The sequence below is a fragment of the Larus michahellis genome, chromosome 19 (genome assembly GCF_964199755.1).
Source record: "Larus michahellis chromosome 19, bLarMic1.1, whole genome shotgun sequence".
NCBI lineage: Eukaryota > Metazoa > Chordata > Aves > Charadriiformes > Laridae > Larus > Larus michahellis.
Window position 1 is genome coordinate 718,072 of NC_133914.1, and position 10,116 is coordinate 728,187.

Genomic DNA, 10,116 nt, shown 5'->3' on the forward strand with positions numbered 1-10,116 from the left:
CCCCGCACCCCTCCTCCATCACCTCGGGGGGACACCCGAGCCTGGAGCCGGTCCGGCAGCGGGGATGGCACCGGTGTCCCCAGCCCCGCATCACCCGGGTGGGGACCTGCTCCCTTCCTCCTCCGCCCCGGCAGACCGGGGACCTCCGGGGGGGGGCGCGGCTCAGGGTCCCCCTCCTCCTCCCGGAGGAGGAGGGGGACCCTGAGCCGCCCCCCCCCCCGAGGTCTCCGGTCCCCAGCGGGTCCCCTCACACCTCTGCGGACCTCAAACCTGCGAGCGAGGGGCTTAAAAATCCCATTTTAGGGAAAAATCACAGCTTTCCCCCCCCCCGCCCCCGGCCACAGAGCACCAGGGGGCGCGGCAGGTCGTTCGGGGGTCCTCAGCCCCTCCTAAAGGAAGGCAGACAGTGGCGAGCTTTAACGTACCTGTAATTCTCATCCTCCCACGCCAGCAGGAGCAGAGCCCGCGTTTGCACCTCCGAAAACGAAGCACCGTTGTTAATAAATCACTCCTCTCAAATCCAAACGGGGGGAGGGATTTTACCAGACAAACACCACACAAACTTCTGTTGGGAGTAAAAAAATATGTATTTTCCTTTTAATTACATCAGTTATCAAAGAAAAAAAAGCAGTGGTAACAAAAATACAAAGCTCTGAGGGTTTCTTGTTTTGTTTGTTCTGTAATAAGCCGAGCATCAGTGCAATTGTTTTAATTTAACTTCTGCTCTGAGTCTCTGCTGGCAGAGTATGAGTAGGCTTTGCCCAGCACCAGACGGTCACGCAGCAGCTTGAAGAAGGCGTAGTAATTGCTGAAGAGGATCAGAGCCAGCGAGATCGTCTGGTGCCACTTCTCTGAAGAAATCAGCGAGTAAAGCTGGTAGAAGATGACGGCTCCTTCCAGCAGAATCAGGATGTTGAGGATTCTCAGTGGTTTGCTGAAAAAGAACTGCAGGAGAGACCACAATCAGGCACCGAGCGAGGTCAGACCCTCCGGGTCGCGTTTTTGAGGATGTGCGAGGCAGAGGCCGTGAGGATTCCTCTGGGATTCCTCTCTGGAGACACATTTACGCGTGAACAGCTCTGGGCAGAGCCCCGGTTTGTACGGGACAGTCACCCTTCTGACAGCACCGATGGGAGACGCGGGACTAACGTGAAATGCTGCCCCGAACCCCGCTCGTTCCACTGCCCTGGGACAGCCCAGGGGCAGCTCTCCTGCGTGGGGAGCCAGCTGAGGCACCGAGGACAAGGGGACCGTGACCCGGCTACGCGTGTGGTCTTACGTGGAAGCGGAAGTGTGAGACATCCGAGGGCACCGCCACGTTGTAATGACCCACGGCTTTGTACACGTTCTTGCTGTGTTTCACTAACACTCCCTGCGGCCACATGCACTCTTCTGTCCACCTGCAGGAAACAAGCAGAGAGCTCTTATTTCTGCCCCCACAGCCGAAGGGGGTCTGCTGCCTTCCCGCCATCAGCCAGGGTAACACACGAGCTGCTTCCAGGCCGCTGGTCGCAGCAGCATTTGCGAGGGCCGAGTTTGTCCCAACTACGGCAGTGACAAACGGCAGACACCTGGGGCCAGAAGCGGCAGGCGTCCTGCCAAAAATCAGACCTGCTTGCCGCGCTTGGAGGTGGACAGCACAGAGAGTGTCTGTACGCTGTCGGATGTGTCAGCCGACAACTTGGCTTTCGTTTTTCTTTCATTTTCTTTTTTTTTTTTTTTAAGCACTGAGAGGAGGAGAGGCGGCTGGAAAGCTGAGCTCCCCATCCAGCCTCTGTTCAGGCCAGCAGACGTGCCAGCGAAGAGGAAACTCCAGCCCCAGCCCCGTGAGGGAGTTCCTTACTGATGCTGGAGCACATTGGAGCAGAGGGCTGGATCGACCTTCTGCCAGCAGCCCAGGTGCGCTGCGGCTTTATGGAGCAGGTCACAGTAGCGCGCAGGTAAGAGGTACTGCATCAGGATCACAGAGGTGCTGATGGAAACCAGGAGGAAAAGCTCACACGACCAGCGTTTGTCATAGTACTGGGTGTTCTGTGGGGGGACAAGAAGGATGTGTGACAACGTGTTTGGACAGCCTCACCTAACAAAGCCATCAAAACACAAAGCACTCAGGCAGGTAAAACGAGGGCTTTTCACGTAGCTATTAATCCTGCTTGAAAAAGAAGCGCCCACATAGGACGGCTGCTGTACAACTCCCGAACACACCACAGTGAAACATTTATGCTATCATCACCCATCTCCAAAAACAGGGAGATAGTTCCCGATGCTCCCCTAGCTCAGCCGATGACAGGTCTCCCCTCAGGGGAAGGAGGCTTGGGCTCATCCCCGAGGTCTGGCAGACTTACTACGAGACATTTGTCTCATTGTACAACACATCGGGAACTTAAATAAAACAGCTAAAAATCCTAATGAAAGTCCATCCTCTTTCATACTGCCTCCCTTATTAAAGCCAATCCCCTTGTCCAGGAGCAGTGTCCTCACAGAAGGTTGGTGTGCGAAGGACTGGTCAGCCTGGAGTCCTCCTAGCGTCACAGGGAGGCAGGAGGGAGACACTGCTCCCTAACAGACGGATGCACGCTCTAGGGCAGTCAGAATAACCTTTACCAGGACAATACTGACCTCTGTTAGCCGGAGTTTAAGCAAACCTAAGCCTAGATGGTTTTGCTTCTTACTTTTCACAAGGTCCCTGTAAATGGGTTTGATACAGCCCCCTGTGCACACAGCCCAGCTCTCCGACTAACCTCTCCGCGTTCCGGCTGAGCCAGAAGGGAGAGCCAGATTCCTCCCTAACCCAGTGTCCACCTCCCCACAATCCTCCCCAGCCAGTCCCACGCCTGGAGGAGCAGCGTCTGCAAGAGCAGCGCCGGCCCTCGCTCACCTTCACAAACCAGACCGGCACAAAGGCCACGTAGTAGGCACTGAGCATGGAGCTCACCAGCACCTCTTTCATCCGCCAGTTAAAGTCCATTTTCAGGTATTCCACCTCATTGCGGATGAGGTCTGGGGAGAGGCAGCAGGCGTGAGTGGGCATGGCCTCCATGCCATACATCTGGCGAGTGTGCTGCTTCCAGGTTTCCTTTAGGACAGTCAGGTAGTCTCTGCCCCTGGAGTTCACCTCGCCAGTCTCTCTGGGACCGATGTTGGCCACCTGGGAGAAGAGGCCCGTCTTCCGAAAGTCACAGTTCAGCTGAAGGAAGGGAATGTACATGCCAAACCTGGAGCAGCAGAGTGCAGAAAGGCGGTTACTTCCTTACGAGCTCCCTTTGCTGGCAGCAGATCAGCGTTACCATCTCATCCCCCTCCTAAATGGCATCTGGTACCTATATAAACTCCAGAAAAGAGCTTCACCAACAAGCACTGAGTTTCAGGTCTTTATGAGATGCTTCCTCCTGCATCTACCAGAGGGAAGGGAGCTATTTCCACTGCTTGACTGGAAATAGAACTGGCTTCCTTTTGTTCGTTAACATGAAGCTGGGAAGCTGTCTGGTTCACTCCATCTGGCAGAGGCACCTCGGGACTAAGGTAAACCTAAGATATGGGTTCTTTGAATGCCATGAGAAAAGCACACAATCCTTTTCAGAGGACACGAGCAATCTAAGAACTATAGCTCATGCTTACACTAAAGCTGAAATATGGGTAAATGTTAAAGATACACCCTGCCACCAAGAAGAAATGTGACAGCAAGAGGGAAAAGGGTAGTTTAGGTTCTGTTACCAGGTAATCAAGTGCTTATTTGCTTTCAGACTTCATTTCAACTGAGCAGCACCCACTGCACTGAAGCAACATTAGAAATCACACCCAAGTGGCAGAAGAGATACTTACGGGTAACACAGGAACAGGAGGTTAAGGAAAGAGTAGGTTCTGAAAAGGTGAATTATTGATCGACACAAACTCCAGCCTGTGCCAGTGAGAACAGCAAACCGAGTGATCACCAGGAAAACAGAGCGTGGCAGGGAGACTTTGCCACTCTGTGAAGCCTGCGGGGAGAGAAGAAAGAGCTGGGCAGAGGGGAGACTAATTCACTCTTCCTAAGGAAGCAAATGGTAAACGAGCAGCACTCAATCTGCAAAATCAACTGCATATGCACGAAGGAAGAGCTAGTGAGAGGCTCTGTTTGACTGCCACCAGGAAGGGGAGGCCTGTAGGCTGGAACCTGGACTCTCCAAAACCCAGGGCCTCGTTCAAGCTGGAATGAGGAGAGTCTCAGAGTTTCTTGTCAAGGTCTGGTAGTTACCGACCGGTGTGACCAGCCCACCCTCCGGGACCTGCTCGCCACAGAAAGCTTCCACAGTCAGCAGAAACCGACCTACACTCGTTCCTTCTTGCAGAAAGCTGGGGTAATTCAGAGAACAGGAAAAGAGCCAAATACTGTTCTTCGCAGGGAAGAAAGCAGAATTACTACAGTCTAGTTGAGACAGTAATTCAGAAACAATCACAGAAGGACAGAGAGAGTCACGAGCAATGGTTTGAGCCGCCCGTTTCTGTTCTCTGTTCTTCTCATTAGAAACCATGCCTAGGTTTCTGACTTGGACATAGCACAAAGCTCTTTAGAAAAGGACAGAAGAGTACGGAATTGCAAAGGGGACGCTGAGCTTTACATTTTGCCTGAGAAGAAAGGACAGGTCTGAGATCTGCTTGGGGATTTTACCTCCTTCACAATAGCACCAATCAGCCGGCGTGCCAGGACGATCGTCGTCACTGTCAGCACGTTGAAGTCAATAAGATGAAAATTCTGCAGTGACAAAACCAAAATGATTCTACTTTCCACCAGACAGCAAAAACCCACATTCAACAGAGAAGCTCCCAAGTTATTGTCTTCTCCCCAGGCTCTCTCTTCCAAAATCAGAAAGAGAATGCCAAGCAGACAGCCGGTGCCCAAAATTTGCCAAATAAGTCACCTGAGCAACCCTCCAGGGCTCTAGAGTCACATGTAGTTTGCATCAAACATATACAGAAAACTTTATGTCTAACAACTCAAGAGAGTCTGTGAATATCAGCGGACAGCAGCTGTCCCTTGGTGCTTACCAAAGACGTGTGCGAAGGCGGATGGGAGGGTGGGTACCACCACACAGTTTTGTAGATGTTGATGTAGTGGACAAACAGAGCAACAAGATGACAGAAGAAGAGCTGAAGTTCAAACAGCACGCTCCTCTCCACAGGCAGCTCTGGGATCTTACAGTGCCGGAGGGGGACGACTGTCTGAGCTGCCAAAGGTGGGCTGGAAAGGCCTGTACCTGAACCGCTCCTGCCAAGGTAAACCAAAAGCCAGCGGTCACTTCCCTGAGCTAAACACAGCGCTGTCCTCCAGCCCACGTCCTCAGATTGTAGAAGTCGGTGTGTCCAATACTGAGAAACCTAATCTGACTATCGTGGTCAGCAGCTGCCGCAAACCAGAAGTGTCAGCGCCCCGAGGATGTCTAGGATGACTGTTACAGGCAGATGTGAGTGGAAATTTGCCCAGTGAAAGCAATATTTGGAACCAGGCCAGTCTAGACAGCACCAGGTCATTTGATATTAAATCCCTTGCGTTGAGTCAGGTTCAAAAGCTGTGGCTGTGTTTAGCTATTCAAGGGGCAACCGGTGGCCCTTTTAATTAATTGGAAGCTTTCAGGCCTCGAGTTGCTATTTACATTTCTAAGAGTGCTTGAACATGAAATACGGAGCAATTAAACACAAGCTCTTTCTCATTCTTCAACTTCTATTCAACTATGGAGGAAAAACAAGTTTAGTCAGAAGTGCATATTCCTGTGTGAGCATGCACACAATCCCAGACAGAAACCCTTTTAATCAAAGGGAAGGGAATTAATATATACTAGATATATCTCTCCTGATTTGCAATCTCTAAATAACAACAGTCAAAGGAATCTGGGTGTGGGTTTCAAAGGAACTACAGAGCATGAACTCCTGTCGAAAATCCCAAAACGAAACCACAGAAGTCTCGGAGTGTGACTGCAGAAAGACTTCTAGCCCGGGGGGGACACGGCTGGATCAGCCCATGCTTTTTAAAACATAAGGCTGACAGCCTAAAATAAAGCCGCACGTGAGGGGAAAACTTTAGGAACCCGTGCTGTCTCTCTGAAACCCCCAGATTCCCAAGCTGACAAGACTGACTCAGCTCCGCAGGACTGATGAATCCGCTAATAAACTCTGTTCCTGAACACAGAACAACAGTTCCTCTTCTGGTCCTCCAGTAAAGAGCTTTAAATATAAACGCGAAGCCTTTTCTACTTTGAAGGGACACGCAAGACCTAAGGGTGATCTTGCAAGAGCAGCAACAAGACTCATGAGTATGAAGAGCATAAAGCACTTTGGGATCCCTGGGCCCGGACTGCCGTGTAGGTGACGGGTCTCGGAGGCCACAGACAAACCACTTGGAGGAAGGCCTGGGCGTGGATTTGTACAGCATTACCCACTCGTGATACGGGCCTTTGTGCACGCTCTCGTAGCAACGTATGTACGAGGTGGATTGCTCCACCTTCTGTGGCCTTGCAATAACTTGTTTGAATAACTGTACCCCTGTAAATCTCTTGGCCTAGGGCCATAAGCAGGGAGTATGTTAAGACAGATCTAACATTCTCTTTGCGGAGAGTTCATAAGGCACCTCCTGCCTCAGTATTGCTGTCGGTGCTCTGCTTCTCCTTCCTCCTCTCTACCTCAGTCACAGAAACGCAACCAACCAGCTACACTAGAACCTGAAACAAACCCCACAGCCTACACGTCACCTGACCTAGCCAAACTCTACCCCAGAAATGCCTCACCTGACATAAACTTCAGGGCACAGGAGACGCAACAACCAGAAGTCAAGTCAGGCTTTGGATAAAAATTGTGACTCTACTCTTACTTTCAATTCAACGGTCACTAAAGGCTTTTGAACGCTCCTGGAAGCCTGTCACGGTCTGATAAAGCACTTAACAGTCTCAAGCAAATTAGAACCCATATACCCCAATTACAACATGTAGCACGGACACTGCCACTTATAGGGAAAGGATTTCAGTTAGACACAGGGAGTTAACAAATCTCTGAGCCACAGGAAAACCAGCAGCCTGTGAGATGGGGAGATAAGGTGGCCCCTGCCTCAGAGAGGAGCAGCCGGCCTGGCCAGATGTGAAGACACGGAGACCTGGACGTACCTGGTGCGTGAGCGCACACCCGTGACAGAGGAACTCGTGGAATGGCCGGAGCCGCCAGCGGCCCCAGGTTCACAGAGGGGATTTCGGCAGTAGGAGGTACGGTTAGGGCCCCGCCTTCCCCCTGCCATAACAACAGAGGGTTGTTCTTCCAGGTGGCTTCTCTGCTCTTCACTGCGTGATTCTGTCTTCAGTCCTTAAAACTGAAAGGAAGAGATTTATAATTAAGGCTCATCTGCTCACCACGCCCCTGGTGACCAGCAGGAACGGATCAGTCACGTGCTACCTTGCAGGAAAAAGCAGGATAATGCAACTTTGCTCAGCCCTTTTCTCCATCTCCTGTATTTGCCACAGGCTATAGAAGTGGCCCTAGATAGCTCCTGATGCTCTAGGACATGCAGCAGCTTGTGAAGGTGCTGTGAATTCATTGAGAATCTAAAGCCTAATGTACGCAGGCTTCCAGGGGAGCAGGAAGAAGCTTTTCATGCTTCTCTCCCAACCCTAGGCAGTTTACAAGAAATTTAATCTGCATCACTGGGGTGTTTTCCCTGCTTTACAGGCAGAGCAATATACTTACAGAGATGCTAAACAATTCACCCAAAGGATCCAGTAAATTGGGTATATTACCTAGGTCCCCTTTCACCCAATTTTCTGTTGGAATCAAATATTCACAGCTCTTTTAAAGGGACACTGAAAAAGCACACAAACTGGCTTTTTCCTTCTTTGCTCCTTTAAGATGTGAAAAAAATAACTAGCAGTTTTAGGGCGTGTGGTGTTGTATGTTTGCATGGCTAAGAGCTCAACGGGATGTTAGCCCAAAGTTAGCTTTTCTAGTGCTTGCTTGCCACAGTGTAAACAATAACAATACCAAGGTTTTAAAAACCTTCTCTGGAATCCTGTTTAACCTTAGGAGAATCCATACAACTTAAAGGCCAGGGTGATAATACACCATTTACTAGAAAAGAAATCCGAGCTGTGAAGAATCTCGGATCAGGTCATATCAATAGCTTAACATTTCTTTTTCTGATTGCTAATTTCCAGTTTGTATCACTCAGCAATTAGCACCTGGAATAAAGAAAATGTGCTGAAGGTTTAGAAACTGCTCTCAAATAAGTTTTGAAGCTTACACTGAGCTCCAGAGTCCTCCAGCAAACGTTTGTACTAGTCCGGGGCAACAATGGACAGGGTGAAGGGGGCTGCGCCGGGGGCTAGACCCAAGAAAAACAAAGATACCCCAAGACTGGGCCATCACACGGGCCAGCGGGGCACAGTGGTGGCTGCAGCGCTGGGGGAACTGGTGGGAGACAGAGCAAAGGGCAGAAACCCCTGGCCCAGGTTGCCCAGAGAAGCTGTGGCTGCCCCATCCCTGGAGGGGTTCAAGGCCAGGTTGGACGGGGCTTGGAGCAACCTGGGCTGGTGGGAGGTGTCCCTGCCCAGGGCAGGGGGTGGCACTGGGTGGGCTTTAAGGTCCCTTCCAACCCAAACCATTCCATGATTCTATGTGCCATGGCACACTGACCCCTGGTGACCTGGGGACGCAGGGTAACTGCTGGTGAACTGGAGGGGCTGTGCACAGGGGCCCCCCAGCATACAACATGGGGGCACCAGATATGCAGGACCTTGGGGGGAGGTGAAGACAGCAGGTTTGAGGCCCAGGACACCAGAACAAGAGAATCTGAGAGGGAAAAGCAGTAGGATGAAAGTCTTGTGCCTGGAAGAGCTGTCGGGGGGGACACTTCTGGGGGCTCTGGGAGTGCAGCTCAGGGGCCAAAGGAGCTCTGGGAGCTCAGACGGGGGCTCTGCAGGAGCAGCTGGGGCTGTGAGGGCACAGGCCAGGGGCCTTGGGGCCTACAGAGGTGCAAGCTGGAGCCACAGACACTCCAGGGGATCCAGCAGAGGCTGCAGGGAGAAATGGGAGATGTGGGGGCACAAGTGGGGACGACAGAAGAGCAGCGGGGGACACGGGGGCTCTAGAGGAGCCGTGGGGGCTGTGAGGGCCCTGAGGGCACAGGCTGGGGCTGTACGGGAGTGAGGAGGACCGTACGGGCCCCCGGGGTGCCGGCCTGGAGCAGTGGGAGCCCCAGGAGCGCCGCGGGGTCCGCGGGACGGGCCCCAGGAGAGCACCGGGGGCTCCGGAGACTCCACGGGGTCACAAGAACCCTGCAGGGGAGCGCTGGGGGCTCCGGGAGCGCGCACCGGGGAGGAACGGGGCGCTCTAGGGCAGCACCGGCGAGGGGGGCTGCGGGCCAGGCCGCGGCCCGGGAGCCGCCCCCCTCACGGCGGCGGCGGGGCGGGGCGGGGCCGGCTGCGGGCTCTTCAGCGCCCCGCCCGCCGCTCGGCCCCCCTCGCACCCTCCCCGCTCCCAACCGTCCTCCCCCCACCCCCGTCCGGTGCCCGGGTCCGTCCCGCCGCTCGGTCCCCCCTCACCCATCTCCGGCCGCCGCTCAACCTGCGCCGGGCACAATATGGCGGGCGGGGCCGGCGGCGCGATGGCGGCCGCCAGCGGACAATCCTCCTGCCGGGCGCACGCTCGCCTCGCCCGCCAGGCCCCGCCCCCTCCCGCCAGGCCCCGCCCATGACCCCGCCCCTCCCGCCAGGCCCCGCCCCTCGCGGGGCACCAGGCAGCCAAGCACGTTTTTTGGGGCATTTTGGCAGCGTTTTTGGGGCATCGCTGGCGCCCATCGGCCCCCCGCCCCCTTCAACACCCCCCTCGGGCCAGAGCACCCCTGGCTCCATCTCCCCACAAACAGCAACTCTGCAGCAGGGCGAGAAACAAGAGAAAAACCTCACGCCTTTGAAAACCAAAAAAAAAAAAAAAAGAATTTTCCACGTTAATCCTTTATTATGGGGGATGACTAATCATTTTCAACATCTGTTGAACACTTCTTGCTAAATGCCAGCCGCAGAAGAGCTTGCCAGTTTCCTATACAAGTTATTTTAATGCTGTGATTCACCTTGATCAGTTTTTCACCAGCTTTACCAACCACTT

General features: G+C 53.3%; 1 protein-coding gene across 1 annotated transcript; it reads right to left on the reverse strand.

The window, feature by feature from the left end:
* Positions 1 to 574: 574 nt before the first annotated feature.
* Positions 575 to 9,678, reverse strand: TMEM39B (transmembrane protein 39B). Its single transcript, XM_074562636.1, has 9 exons — positions 9,555 to 9,678; positions 7,131 to 7,330; positions 5,026 to 5,245; positions 4,649 to 4,732; positions 3,823 to 3,977; positions 2,879 to 3,215; positions 1,844 to 2,031; positions 1,280 to 1,400; positions 575 to 945 (listed from the first exon to the last, which is right to left on the reverse strand). Exons 2-9 carry the CDS (start codon positions 7,256 to 7,258, stop codon positions 709 to 711), a joined length of 1,470 nt encoding a protein of 489 aa, XP_074418737.1. The 5' UTR covers positions 7,259 to 7,330; positions 9,555 to 9,678; the 3' UTR covers positions 575 to 708.
* Between the last annotated feature and the right edge of the window lie 438 nt (positions 9,679 to 10,116).